At 41.6% G+C, this 14,960-nt stretch overlaps 1 protein-coding gene across 6 annotated transcripts in view; it reads right to left on the bottom strand.

The window, feature by feature from the left end:
• The window catches only part of rreb1a (ras responsive element binding protein 1a), a 78,542-nt gene extending 65,100 nt beyond the window's left edge, over positions 1 to 13,442 (bottom strand). For 3 of the 6 annotated variants that reach the window (XM_075452711.1, XM_075452714.1, XM_075452712.1), the window contains exon 1: positions 12,595 to 13,442. In XM_075452711.1, the coding sequence (XP_075308826.1) occupies positions 12,595 to 13,200 (606 nt within the window). In that variant the 5' untranslated portion in view covers positions 13,201 to 13,442. Of the gene's footprint in view, positions 1 to 12,097; positions 12,555 to 12,594 lie in introns of those variants that run through there. The other 3 variants (XM_075452713.1, XM_075452715.1, XM_075452716.1) reach the window with 3 other exon arrangements.
• Positions 13,443 to 14,960: the final 1,518 nt, after the last annotated feature.

Genomic DNA, 14,960 nt, shown 5'->3' with positions numbered 1-14,960 from the left:
TAAATAAACGGCCATAAAAACACGCCGCGTTCTCTTCATTTGGACAGGATTCAGCTGCTTTTACTGAGGAAAACTTAGAATATCAGCGCTGACGAGTCGAGCTGCAGTTACAGCTCAACTGTTCCAAAGTAGTCAATTTTAAGAAATGGCCCAGCGAAGGAAACCAACAGATTTCCCCAAAAACCTCCCGAGCTGCACGAGGCGACTGTGGGAGGAAAAAACCTCCAGAACCAGAACCAGAACCAGGGAGGGCCTCCATCAGGACCGATGAGACGTGCCTCAGAAACAAATTACCAACCGTAACGTCCCGTTAAACTTACGGCAACAACTGAGGGACAAAAGAGTTCATCAATCACACCGTCTGTAAAACAGCTGATCTCTGCAGGCTAATTAAAAATGATAAAGAAGTCTAATCATCCAAGAAAGTCGGTGTTTTAAGTCCCTTTAGGTTAGGGGTAAGTTAGTGGTAAGTTAAGGGGTCATTTAAGGGGTAATCTAAGGGGTAAGTTAGTGGTAAGTTATGGGGTAAGTTAAGGGTAAGTTAGAGGTAAGTTAAGGGGTAAGTTAGTGGTAAGTTAGTGGTAAGTTAGAGGTAAGTTAAGGGGTAAGTTAAGGGGTAAGTTAGTGGTAAGTTAAGGGGTAAGTTAGAGGTAAGTTAAGGGGTAAGTTAGAGGTAAGTTAGTGGTAAGTTAGAGGTAAGTTAAGGGTAAGTTAGTGGTAAGTTAGAGGTAAGTTAAGGGGTAAGTTAGTGGTAAGTTAGTGGTAAGTTAGAGGTAAGTTAAGGGGTAAGTTAAGGGGTAAGTTAGTGGTAAGTTAAGGGATAAGTTAAGGGATAAGTTAAGGGATAAGTTAAGGGGTAAGTTAGTGGTAAGTTAAGGGGTAAGTTAAGGGATAAGTTAGTGGTAAGTTAAGGGGTAAATTAAGGGATAAGTTAAGGGATAAGTTAAGGGATAAGTTAAGGGGTAATTTAAGGGGTAAGTTAGTGGTAAGTTAAGGGGTAAGTTAGAGGTAAGTTAAGGGGTAAGTTAGTGGTAAGTTAAGGGGTAAGTTAAGGGATAAGTTAAGGGATAAGTTAAGGGGTAATTTAAGGGATAAGTTAGTGGTAAGTTAAGGGGTAAGTTAGTGGTAAGTTAAGGGGTAAGTTAAGGGATAAGTTAAGGGGTAAGTTAGTGGTAAGTTAAGGGATAAGTTAAGGGATAAGTTAAGGGATAAGTTAAGGGGTAATTTAAGGGATAAGTTAGTGGTAAGTTAGAGGTAAGTTAAGGGGTAAGTTAGTGGTAAGTTAAGGGGTAAGTTAAGGGATAAGTTAAGGGATAAGTTAAGGGGTAATTTAAGGGATAAGTTAGTGGTAAGTTAAGGGGTAAGTTAGTGGTAAGTTAAGGGGTAAGTTAAGGGATAAGTTAAGGGATAAGTTAAGGGATAAGTTAAGGGGTAAGTTAGTGGTAAGTTAAGGGATAAGTTAAGGGATAAGTTAAGGGATAAGTTAAGGGGTAATTTAAGGGATAAGTTAGTGGTAAGTTAGAGGTAAGTTAAGGGGTAAGTTAGTGGTAAGTTAAGGGGTAAGTTAAGGGATAAGTTAAGGGATAAGTTAAGGGGTAATTTAAGGGATAAGTTAGTGGTAAGTTAAGGGGTAAGTTAGTGGTAAGTTAAGGGGTAAGTTAAGGGATAAGTTAGTGGGTAAGTTAAGGGGTAAGTTAGTGGTAAGTTAAGGGGTAAGTTAAGGGATAAGTTAAGGGATAAGTTAAGGGGTAATTTAAGGGATAAGTTAGTGGTAAGTTAAGGGGTAAGTTAGTGGTAAGTTAAGGGGTAAGTTAAGGGATAAGTTAAGGGGTAAGTTAGTGGTAAGTTAAGGGGTAAGTTAAGGGATAAGTTAAGGGATAAGTTAAGGGGTAATTTAAGGGATAAGTTAGTGGTAAGTTAAGGGATAAGTTAGTGGTAAGTTAAGGAGTAAGTTAAGGGGTAATTTAAGGGATAATTTAAGGGGTAAGTTAGTGGTAAGTAAAGGGGTAATTTAAGGGATAATTTAAGGGATAATTTAAGGGATAAGTTAGTGGTAAGTTAAGGGATAAGTTAGTGGTAAGTTAAGGGGTAAGTTAAGGGGTAAGTTAGTGGTAAGTTATGGGGTAAGTTAGAGGTAAGTTAAGGGGTAAGTTAGAGGTAAGTTAAGGGGTAAGTTAGAGGTAAGTTAAGGGGTAGGTTAGTGGTAAGTTAAGGGGTAAGTTAGTGGTAAGTTAAGGGGTAAGTTAAGGGGTAAGTTAAGGGATAAGTTAAGGGGTAATTTAAGGGGTAAGTTAGTGGTAAGTAAAGGGGTAATTTAAGGGGTAAGTTAGTGGTAAGTAAAGGGGTAATTTAAGGGGTAATTTAAGGGGTAAGTTAGTGGTAAGTTAAGGGGTAAGTTAGAGGTAAGTTAAGGGATAAGTTAGAGATAAGTTAAGGGATAAGTTAGAGGTAAGTTAAGGGATACGTTAGAGGTAAGTTAAGGGATACGTTAAGGGGTAAGTTAAGGGGTAAGTTAAGGGGTAAGTTAAGGGGTAAGTTAAGGGGTAAGTTAGTGGGTAAGTTAGTGGGTACGTTAGTGGTAAGTTAAGGGATACGTTAAGGGGTAAGTTAAGGGGTAAGTTAAGGGGTAAGTTAAGGGGTAAGTTAGAGGGTAAGTTAAGGGATACGTTAGTGGTAAGTTAAGGGATACGTTAGTGGTAAGTTAAGGGATACGTTAAGGGGTAAGTTAAGGGGTAAGTTAAGGGGTAAGTTAAGGGGTAAGTTAAGGGGTAAGTTAGAGGGTAAGTTAGAGGGTAAGTTAAGGGATACGTTAGTGGTAAGTTAGGAGAAATCAACAGAACGACCGGATCAGTGCTTTTTAAGAACTTTGTATGAACTGGACTAATCTGGAATCTAATTGGAATTGACTGGATTATGATTGTATAACAATGAATTGAATGGGGACACGTGGAAGTAACAGCAACTAAATCGAATAAATGGAGACGAAAGTTGATGAGTTGGGGGAAAAAGTGGATGTAAACTGAAAAACTGCTATAAATCAGCAAACCCGGCCATGAACCTTTGATAACGTTGGCTCGTCTAACAGCCTGTAGATGATTCTGTTCATCCGGCAATGAAGGAATGCCGCTGTAAATGATCAATGTTGTGTTGTAACAAGGAATAAAACACTGTCATTATATGACTCCGGCTTTAATAAATCAGTTTAACATCAAATAAATCTAGGTTTTATGACCGTTTGCCACTGATGCAACAAATAACCGGCTGTTACCGGCTGGTCCATTTGGATCCCAACACAAGAACAAAAAAGACAAATCGCTTATTACTTTGTATTTTTGTGCCGTTTTAAAAACTAAAGGCAGAAAAGTATGAATTCTCGATGCTTTGTGCTGAGCCATCAAGAGAAAACGGGGAAGAGGAGTCAGAGAAGAAGACAGGCTGGAGGAGGAGGGTTAACAGGAAGTGAGGCAGCCTCTCATCAGGAGAGCCGAAGAGGAGATGGAGGAAGTGGAGAAACAATAGCTCCTCTCTATGTGTGAGCTGTTGTGAAGCCTTTATTATCAGAGAGACGTTACGTAACTGTGAGAGATGTTGTTCATCCTCTGCTGCTGCGAGCTTCCAGGAAACTTTCAACAACTCAAAAACGCTGAAGAGAAAAACATCACCGCCGCCGAGCGCGCGGTGGGCGGAGCTACAAGATGCTGAACGCATCAAACGGCCAGTGTGTGGGAAAAGATTCCACATTTTCTCACAAAGAAGCCTTCATGTTGCGAGAAAAGTCAAAATTACTTTAAAAACCTGCAACAAAACTGAGCGCGAGTTGGCTTATCGGCTCCAAACAAGCCGAGTTATGTAAACCGACCTCTGTGACAAACTCCCGGGGTCAAGGCCGGACAACAGCGGAAAGTTTCCACACGTCCGACTGTATGGCCACCGAGTTTACATCTGACAACCCTACAGGTTAACAGTCTGAACCCGCCGGAGGACAGAAAAACAGACATTTTACAGCTTCAAAACAAAAGCTGAACATATTCATGACCCTCCAGAGGTTCAAATCTGTAGAAAACTACTGATAAAAACATAAAAAACCAATTCAATCAGAGGAGTTCAGGAGAGGAATGAAATCAGACAGTTTACCCAGGAAGCGATAAAGAAAATAATCTTTCTTACAAAAACACCAACAGTTACAAACAGAAGTAAAACAAACTGAAAATAATCAATAAAATCTGTAAAAAGCCTCAAAACGTTCAATTTACACTCAGAAATCTACAAAAATAAGAAATCGTTCACATGGAAGACGCTGAAAATATCCGTTTTTCACATTTTTTAACTGGAAAACTACTCAAAAAGTGAATTAACTTCCTGTTAATCTGCAACACGAACCCGGCATCTTCGCCTAAGAAAAAAAAAAAAAAAAAAAAAAAGTGGGCACTTCTATGTTTGTGAGGACCGGCTCGAGGGTTCTGGCCTGAGTTTTGGGTTCGGGTTTAAGTTACGGGGGTCCTGAGATGACTTGTGTCGAGTCCTCAGAGACTAACTAACCCAGAGAGTGTGTGTGAGCGGCCTCTCGCCTAAATTTAAACCCAGCAAAGAAACCACAAAGCAGGCCTGTAGAGTGTGTGGTGACATCAATCCCACAGAGACACCCTTCCATGGGAGGAGATCAGCAAACGACACACTAAACTCTGAGTGTGCGTCCTACTTCAGAGTTATTCACCCCACATCTCGGATGACGCTCATCTTCTTCTCGTCTCTCAGAGCTAAAGTTTATCATTTTATTGGCTAAAGACTTTTTCTATCTACTCGTTAAACCGTGAAAGGTAAATTAGACGTTATCAATGCGGATTAAGATCAAGCCAGACGATAAATTCAGATCATTTATGCAGTTTCAGGGGGAAACTTTAAGGCTTTTCCTGACTTTTGTTATTTTTCTTCTTTTCTAGTGAAACTAAAAGCATAAAAAACTACAAATCAACAACTTTTCTTTGCGTCTTTATCAACCTGTTCAGCATGTTCAGCATTCTCCTCGAGCTCTTCGTCACATTCAGGATTGCCGATGACTCATCTGCGCACCTTCGGCCTCAGCGAGCATCCAAAAACACTGACTCACAAGCCGCCGCCGCCGCGCCAAGGAGCAGCGTTTACGACATCACTTCCTGCAAACATTTAGGGCTGAACTGGTCCCGAGTGATGACGAGGTTCAGCCAGTCAGAATGGAAATCATCCGCTGACTTGTTGATCTTTACAGGCTGAAAGAGGAGCCAGGACTCGCTGCTCCACAGGCCCATCGAGTACCAGAGGCCCCAGGGTTTCAGAGAGTCTGTTTAGCGTGACTATTAACAGCTCTGACATACAAGTCGGTAACACCCATAACACCCACAAAGATGTGGGAAAGAATCAAGGACCACTACAGGACTACAAAGAGACCCAAAACAACAACAAATAGACACCAAGGCCCCGTTTACACGACAGGAAGACGCAGATATTTTCCTGCGGTTTGGCCTCTCATTTACACCAAAACCCCGTTTTTAATCACAGAAAACGATTATTTCAAAAAACCTCCGGCCAAAGTGGAGATTTCTGATAACGCCGGTTATGTGTTGCCATGTCAACTGGGAGAAACGGCGTTTTAGGTTCTTAAACGTCACATCATGCGCCAGAAAATGCTTAACGTCATGCGAGCGCCTTATGTTTACAGTTTGTTTGGCTACTGATCAGGATTATCATGGATGACGTTAAAGTTCTACTCATTTTTGCGTTTGTTGGTGTAGATTCTGAGGATTTTGATTGGCTTAAACGGCTTTATTCCTTTCCCTACACTGCCACCAATACAGGGTGTTTGCTCTTTTTCCAAATTAAAATTCCAGACTTTTTTAAAACTGATACTTTTTTCCCCCAAGACCTTAACTTTATGTACTTGTAACTTGTGTGCCTACTTCATTGGTTGAGATTGTACCAACTGTGTTTATTAGAAATGTTCATTTTTATAGGCCAGTATTCAATGAACAAATGCATTATTCACAGTAAATTATGCTTTTACTGATGAAAACGTTTCAAAACATGAAAATCACAAGTACATGAATTTCACATCAAACAAGTGTCACAAAAACTATCTATAAAAATGAATGGATGGATGTATGTATGTAGAATTCAGTCTCTGCACTCACATCTCATCCCATTAGGCTAATACAGTACGTGACCAGTTAGTAAACTTATAGTTTTATAGCCTACCTTCCTATTTCTCATTTCACAATGCCTTTGAGCATACTGTAACATTCTACCATACATTTATTTTCCATACTTATTAAGACTTTCACACAAAATTCAAGACTTTTCAAGGTCTGGAAAACAGTGCTTCAAAATTCCATACTTATTAAGACTTTCAAGACTTGTGCAAGCACCCTGCAATAGGTTTGGCAGAGTTATGATGGCGCTTGACGGCGTATTTATGCGGGTTGATGTAAACGACAAGTTTTTTCAAAACGATGTTGTGTGCACGATGTTATTATTGAAAACGGAGGGGGGGGGGAATATTCGTTTCTCTATGTGTAAATGTGGCCTAAATTGCACGTAAAACTTCCAAGAAACCCAAAACAGACCAAAAGATTCCTAAAAAAAAAAAAAAGACTAAACAACAGAGACCAAAAACAATCAGAAAACTACCAAGAGAAGCTAACCGACTGCTGAAGAGACAAAGCAGTAACATGCTAAACAACTCCAGAGGAACCAAACGATGGCCTCCATTCATCTAACAGTCGCCGACTTCATCTGCATCTAAATACCAGCATTCAGACGATGGAGTCAAAGCCCTCAGGTCACAAGTGGTTCCTCAGGTCTCTCTGGTTCAGACGGGAGGGGGGAAGGTGAAAAGCCATCTGGTCCAGCCAGAGGTGTAAGAGTTTGACTCCTGCCCATCCCCCCACCCTTCATCTTCCTCCTCCTCACCTCTCTGTCGGCCTCCAAACCAGACACAACAACCTTCGTCCTGATGGAGGCCCTCAAACATACCTCAACCCGTAATTTTACAGCTCAAATACCAACTCGTCACTTTCTGACGCAGAAAAGCAACAAATAACGTCCTCCGAGATGTTTAAACGTGTGAAGGAATTACCAACAAACGATCAGTTCGGCCAAATAAAGCTCAAGATTTATACTTTTTTCCAATGTAAGCTGAATCTTTTCCCACATATTTTGCACAAATGGTCATTGGGTATTTTTCATTGTTTACCACCATTTTATAGAGAAAATCATTAATAAAGAAACTTAGTATTATTGATCATGCTAAGAACAATGAGTAGCAGTTTAACTACATTATTTGCCCGACTTTGGGTGACTTTACCAGATATTTTGCATTGTGATCTGAAAGTTTTTCATCCTGGCTTTGAAGTAAATTGTACTTTTCACTGTTTACCACCATTTTATAGAAAAGTTGATTCATTAAGAAGATCCCAATCAGAATTATTGATCATGCTAATAACTGAAAGTGGCAGTTTAACCGTTTTGATGGAGCAAAGCAAAATGAACGCAATAACAGGTAAGGTTTAGTAAAATGGGAAAATAATGGGTCAGGTTTATGAGTCAACTTTCACTCCAAACTCCCAGCTTCACCTCCTCCTCCTCCTCCTCTTCTTCTTCTTCTTCTTCCCCTCCGTCTGTTGGGGGATGGAACATAATCTTATCTAAAAAAAGGCGGGGCTATAAATAGAGGTTGGGCGCCGAGGGAAAGAGAGAGAGGCCAGCAGAAAGAAAGGAGGAGTACATCCACCTCCTACTACACCTTCTCCTCCGGTCCGACGAGCTGCTGCTACCTGAGTGACTCCGGCCGCCATCGCCGACCTCTGATTGGTTCAAACATCAGCTGCAAGCATCGTCATTTTAAACAGGATCTTTAGGCACTTTCACGTCCTTTCGCACATTCAGACGGCGTCATGTGACCTAGACTCTGTGTGTGTGTGTGTGTGTGTGTGTGTGTGTGTGTGTGTGTGTGTGTGTGTGTGTGGAGACAACAACAGTCTCGGGGGGAGGACGACAGCTTTTAATTAGCTGCTTAACTTCTGTCCCCGTGGACATAAACATCCCTCTGAAACTCCCATTAACTCCCCCATTCACACGGTTAACACACACACACACACACACACACACTGGTGAGTAATTATCGCGCACATCATCTGCATTAATCTCTCAAACACCAATTTGATGCCGTAAAAGACAGCTTCCACCAACACAAAACTTTGAGATTTGAGTGTTTTAATCTGGTTTCTCGTGTCGCGTTTGTTGGTTTTTGTCGAATCTTTAGTTTTTAAACTGTTTTTTCTAACTTATTTTGTCTTAAATCAAACAAAAAACGACTCGGCTTCAAACAGATCAAACATAAAAGCTCTATAGTAATCAGGACTTTAAGTTAAAGACCTTATCGATACAAAAACTTTAAAAAAAAAATTAGGATTCTTTTTTAAATTTCCAGCAATTTCCAAATAATTTTATATATTTGAATGTAGATTTTATATATTAAATTAAATCTGAACATTACTGATTTAGGTTATTTTAACTATAAATATAAATTAAAAAAAACACATTTTTATTCACTTGAGGATTTAATGTAAATTTTAGTCAATAATAATATATTAAACTTTTTTTACATTTTAAATGAATCATTCAATATGTGTCAAACTTATTTAATATTTCATCATCTTCATCGACCAATGATTTGAATCAGTTTTCTGATCGTTTGTGATGATGCAGAAACCCAAACTGACAGTCTGAATCCTGACTCAGAGTGAAACTAAGAGCCAAACAACCTCTGGAGCAGCTGCTGGAATAAGCCTGCAGTGAGGCCACGATGAGGAGGAGATAAAACCAGGTCACAGTCGGTTGGTTTCACTCCTCCTCCACCTGTACGCGGGGAAAACAAGCATCCCTCGCTTCATGCTGCATCTTGTCTTTACACGACTGTGACTGCAGGCTGAGTGTGTGCGTCTGTCTCAGATTCCCACAAAACTCTCTCGCAATACAGGAGACGACACACTCATCATCAGTTTGCAGGAAAAACAAGCGGTTAAAAAGCACAAAGTGTCAGTAACACAGCCACACTTTGATCACTCTGGGATTTTCTTCCACTTTCTGACAGCGATCGATATCTGCCACAGCCGTCAGAAGGCGAGGAATTCATCACGTCAGGAGGGCGTTGCATCGTCTTTGTTCTGTGATTAACTCACAGTCACGCAGGCGGGTTTTAGGATAAGGAGGTTACGCAACATGTAACCATGAATCCACCGGCGACTTTTCCTATAAATGATTTGTCATCATTTAAATCTTATCTGCCTCTGATCACCCTAAAGACGCGTCAACTCTAGGGCTGTTTTTTTTCCTTTTTAAATAAAAACCAGAGCTAAAAAGTTGATCAGAGCAATCGAAGCGCTTTTAGACAGAAACCGAGTTAAACGTTCAGCATCCGAGCCCACACCAGGATTCCGCTTTGATGTTTTGATTAACACCCCTTCTCCTCCCCCACCCAGCACACATCTCCATCTGAAAAACCCCGCCTCCGCCACCGCTCCATGAAACGAGTTAAAGTTTCCCCCCTCAGCAAGAAGAGCCGTCCGTGAGAGAAAGAGGGGAGAGATCAGCGCCTGTCGCCGAGGGCCCAGCTCGGCCTCAGTGTTGAATTTCGTAATGGAATGCTAACTGCTCATCCGGATCTCTCCTCCTCCTCCTCTTCCTGACTGGAGAGGAGGAGAGGAGGACCAAGCTCAGCGGGGATATGAGGGATTTCATCCCAGGAAAGCTTCGACTTCAGCTCCAACCACTCAAAATACACACTATACCTGGGAAAAATGTTAAAATAAAACCAGCCCTTCAGATGCACCCGAGGCTCACGTGTCCACAACACAGAATCAGGTCGGGAGAAGAGGAGCAGTCGTATCCGGACCACATTTATGGATCAAAATGCTGCGAGACCCAACAGATCTCCAACGGAAAAACCTTCATATAACCAGGCAGCATCCTAAAGACAAAACTGAGCACTCTGAGACGCATAACAAGCCCATATGCGTGGTAGCTTCGACATAAACCTGATTCTGAGAACAATAGATGCATTGATGCGACACCACAGGAGGCAAATCTACCATAACACACTATAAAAGTTTAATAAACACACTTCTGAGCCGCACAAATGCAACTTATCCTGCGCTCCAAAGGTATTTTTCATAGTTAGAAAAGGCATTAATGTTAATATAAGAGACCAAGGGGAACTAAAAAAAAAAAAAGAACATTGAGTACACAACATGTCCCCAACTGGTATATCAGGATAAACGCACAAAATCTCACCTAAAGCAGCGTTTATTTGGCTTTAACATTGGAAAAAAACGCATCAAAACGTCCCAAAGATGCTCTAAAAGCTTCATAATCCACAACACATCAGCACATGGTGAACTAATACTTGCACACCAAGAACTTTTACAGATAAAACAAGGCCCAAAAAAAGTCAGTATGTGCACACGTTTTGGTACTAAACCCAGATAAGCTGCTGATAAAGGATATCATTTACCACAATACACTTAAAGTGCCTACAAAGGGCGGTCCAAAATAAAAACCAGTTGATGGAAAACTTAAAAAGTTAGCATCACCAATTCACCATTAAGCCTTTCAAATGGGTATAAATGTCTAAAAGAAGCGGAACTACAAAACAAAACTCCCTAATAGGTTATGTAATGGCACCTTGAGGTTAGATTGAGTATATCTAACCAAGTTAAATAACTTGTTAAACCTATACAAAAGTCTGAAAACAAGTTAAATTAGCTGCTAACATTAGCCGCATAAGCTACAGGTCACACCTGACCAAGTGAGGCTGAAGCAGCAAAAACTGTTTAAGTTTACTCAACTGACACCATTTATTTATATTCAATTTGAATTTTAATGTGTGAACATTTAATGTTTGAAAAGTTGGAGTTAAAGTGAAGTGGAGTTAAAGTTCCTCAGCAGGGAGGAGGAGGGAGGTAGAAAATCCCTAGCAACCATTATCTAACCAGTTCAACCCTGAGACAGAGGGAGGAAGAGCCCATCAGTCCATCCCATCTCCCTCCGCCAACAGCCAAACCAAACCCCGGCCATCAATCATTCACCCAGTTCACCGATAAGAAACTCTTTGACACAGTAAAAGCGCATTATTGTAGTTATTTATCAGCCCGACCAGCATCCTTCACCGTGTACCAACACGAGAGGAAAAAAAAAGAAAAAAAAAAAAAAACGACGACGAGGCTAACGGCTAACTTAGCCTCGAAAAAAGTTCACAAAGTCGACGGTTTGAGGCAGTAGGCGGTTGGAAGAGTGCAAATAAGTAATGAGTTAACGTTTAAAATGGAAGTTACAGCTGGGGGTGATGTCGAAAGACAGAAAAGAGGGACTAAGGAGGGGGAAGGAGGAGGAGGAGGAGGTGGATGCAACAGGCGTCACGTCGATGCTGCTGCTGCTGCTGCTGGCTGCGCGCACCCCGGAGACGGTGGAAAAGTCTCAGAAATGCGGCCAAAAGTCGCCAAACAGCCGTAAAAACTGGCGCACGCCGACCGAAGCGGCCTCACCGGCCGCCTCGGCACCGTGCTGGGGCGCTTTGTAAATGAACAGGGGTCGGTTTCTGGCTAAATATGTCTGAGCAAGGTCACGGCAAGCGCCGTCGAGCTAGCGGCAGTTAGCCGGGTCGCGAGCGGAAACCGTTGGTCTCTTTTCAAAATACAGTCTTTTAACGCAAAACCACAACCGTTAAATCAGTTAAATCAGCTATGGAAGTATCACCATACACTGTTGTGTACGTTGGAATAATCAGTTTTTTAAGCTCTTTTAAAATGAAGTTAATGTGGTCACATGAGAAGTAAAACAAACACAGCATCGTTACATCATAAAAGTACAAATATGGAACTGTAGTCAAACCAGAGAAGTAGTTCTTGTTGCTATGGTTACTTAAAACAGTTAAACAGCGAGCAAAAGCAAACTTCTTTAGCTTAAATAACCGTTCAGGTTTCATCCTGCCAACTTCCCTTCTCAATGCGCAGCAACAGGTGTTTTAATTTGAAACGGCACCGGAAGCAGCACTGTTGGTTTTCGTTACCTTGCCAAAGTTGGTGTCTGGTAGCTTTACACATGGCCACTAGCAGCGAGGCTCCGACCAAAGTGCACCCGAGATATGGATGCTCGACTCCGGCGCAGAGCAGACTTTGACCCCCTTCCTGCCACCCCTTCCCGTGGCGCAAAACCGCCGAGCAACAGCCCCGAAACGTGCACACGGGGGGATAAAGTTGCACCAAAAAGTCGAAAACACAAGTTGCTCACGATAATTAGCCGAAGTAAGACTCAATGAGGAAGAGACGCGGGGTTGAATTCCACCGCTTGGATGCGCATCAAACTAGGAAGCAAACACGGAGAGGAGAGAAAAAAACTAGTATTCCTCCACCACCGTCTCCACATCTCAGCGCAAAAGTTTTTTAGTTTAACAGCCGCAACAAGTCCGAACATCTCCCGCAGAAACGAGCAGCGGGTCGAACATCGACCAAAGTGGGCAGAAAGCACCAACATACAGCGATGGAGAGGCAGAAAAAGCACACTTACGCTTGACTTTGTTGGGGTTGGGCTGCTTGCGCCGAGACATCGTGGCGAGGATGATGATGATGATGATGGTGGTGGTGGTGGGGGCGATGATGATGATGATGATGATGATGAACGGCGGGGATGGTGGATGATGAAGGGGATGAAGAAAAAAAAAAGAAGGGAGAGAAAGTGGGCTGCAAACTTGCTCCGAAGAGGAGAGGAATCAAAATGGCGTTTCCGAAGGGATGTGCAAACTTGGACAAACTTTACTCCGGCTTCGGCTTCTCCTCCTCCCTCCTCCTCCTCCTCCTCTCCTCTCCCCTCCCTCCACAACCTCCTCCTCCTCTTCTGCTTCTCTTCCTCCCTTCCCTTCGCTCTCCTCTCCCGGAGGAAAGAAGAAGTGAGACAAAAAATAAATAAATAAAAAAAACTCGGGGCAGAAGTCGTCGAGAGGAAAAAAATGTTGGTTCGGAGGTGAAGTTTGGTCGAACTCCTGCCCGGGCTCCAGGCTCCGTCCCCCGGTCTCTCCCTCGGCGTGTCTCGGTGTGTCTCACCCTCTAAACCTGATAAGTAAAGCTCATCACGTGTTGTCTCTCCAGTCTCCAAGGGGACGTGGCCACCAAGCATCTCTGCCTTTACGCACAGACGGACGTTACTGGATTACCTCCTCTGCTCTTCCTCCCGGCACCGAGCCGTGATGGAACAGCCACTTTATACCCGTTTATTCCTCGTCTTTAATCTTTTTTTTTTTTTTTAAAGCTGGAAAAATTACCAAAGAAACCAGAAAAACAGAAAAGTTACACTATTTACGCAGTTTTATGCAACTTTACTTCACGTGTCACCACTCTGTGCGACACCGTGTCAGCATTAAACACCGAAATGAAACATTTGCACCACTTTTTAAACGACTTTGCCGCTTATATTGCAAGAATTTCACACAAAAACATGCTCATAAAGTTGATTTATACGCATGGTTGGGGCCCACTCCGCCAGAGAGTCACTGTTTTTCTCTCAGCCGCGTGCATATGTGCAAATAAACACGCAACAAACCTTCTTTTTTATCATCCGCGTTGACTTTAAGGTCTTAAAAGATAAGAAAACCATCCAACCACACTTCGGAGGTAGAGTTGCAGGAACTATCGCGAGGCTTGAAATGAAGAAGCGGGAGGAGGGTGAGTTATCGCGGGATTTGAGAGAGTAGAGGATGCCAACCGTCAGCCTGGGGGTTGGGGAGTGCTACTGTTTCCAGGGAGGTGTTAGGAAGGCAGTCAGGTCACTTTTCAAGCTTTATTTTGCACAAATGACGAGGAAAGTGAACAAACTTGTGAAGAAGAGTTAAACTTTTCCAGTTTGGAGGTTTAAAACTCGCTACTCATCTCGTTTGGTGTAAAAAAAACGTGTGAAAACTAATCTGAGGCGAGAGATGTTCATCCAAAACAACATTTTTAAGTGTTTAAACTTAGATAAAAACAGGCCAGTCTCATCTTAAACCTGAAGACTAAACATTTATTTACAATTGTGTGCTTTTCTTTGGTTCTTATTTGTTTAAGCTTGATAAAAAGTGATTAAATTTCAGATACTTTACTAAACTGAAGTATAAAGTTAAAAGTAACTCCTTTATTAACACTGAAAGTGAATTAAAAGTGTTGCTGTGTTTTCTTATGACATCTCATTTGTCGAAACCATATTAGAAACTAAAGTTATTCCATCTTTAAGGTGGAATTTGTAAGAAAATGATAGAATTTACATCTATTTAAAACTCCTGCTCAGCTTAATTTCTTTAAAACGTTCCTGTAACCTTTAAAGGGTCCTGATCAGCAGTTCTGCAGCTTCCTGAAGCTCTTTCAGAGTTTCTCTTTGGACATTTTCTGCTTCTTCCCTCATCTTCAGTCACGTTATCACGTCTAAAAGTAGAAAAGTAGGAAAAAAACAGATAATAATAAGAATTATATGTTATTCAACATCAATAAAAAGTAAATAAGATTCAATTTAAAGCTTAAAAAAGGAATATAAGATATAATCTAATGACTAATTATGGAACAATGAATATAAATTACATGATTAAACTGTTTTATGCCACCAGAAATGAATCATCTAGAAGCTCTTTGTGGGTTTTAGACTGGAATTAAGATTTGTTCCCATTTCTTTAGCTGCATGTGTGAAAAACAGCAAAGATAACACAGTGTGACAGACAGAAAACAGGATTTCTGCAGCAACAAGCTGATTCCCAAAGAGCTGTTAGCTGAAAACTTGGCATATCTCAGCATGGTGTGCAGTGTGTCCTTAAAACATTTGAGGAAACTGGACAAGTGGAGGACAGAAGAAGAAGTGTCAGGCCTAAAGAACTATCTCCAGCAGATGAACAGAACTGAACTAACTCTGGTTCT

This window comes from Odontesthes bonariensis, chromosome 20 (assembly GCF_027942865.1).
Source record: "Odontesthes bonariensis isolate fOdoBon6 chromosome 20, fOdoBon6.hap1, whole genome shotgun sequence".
In the NCBI taxonomy this organism is placed as follows: Eukaryota; Metazoa; Chordata; class Actinopteri; order Atheriniformes; family Atherinopsidae; genus Odontesthes; species Odontesthes bonariensis.
Note: the sequence above shows the minus strand (reverse complement) of the source record. Positions and strands in the feature narration are given on the sequence as shown.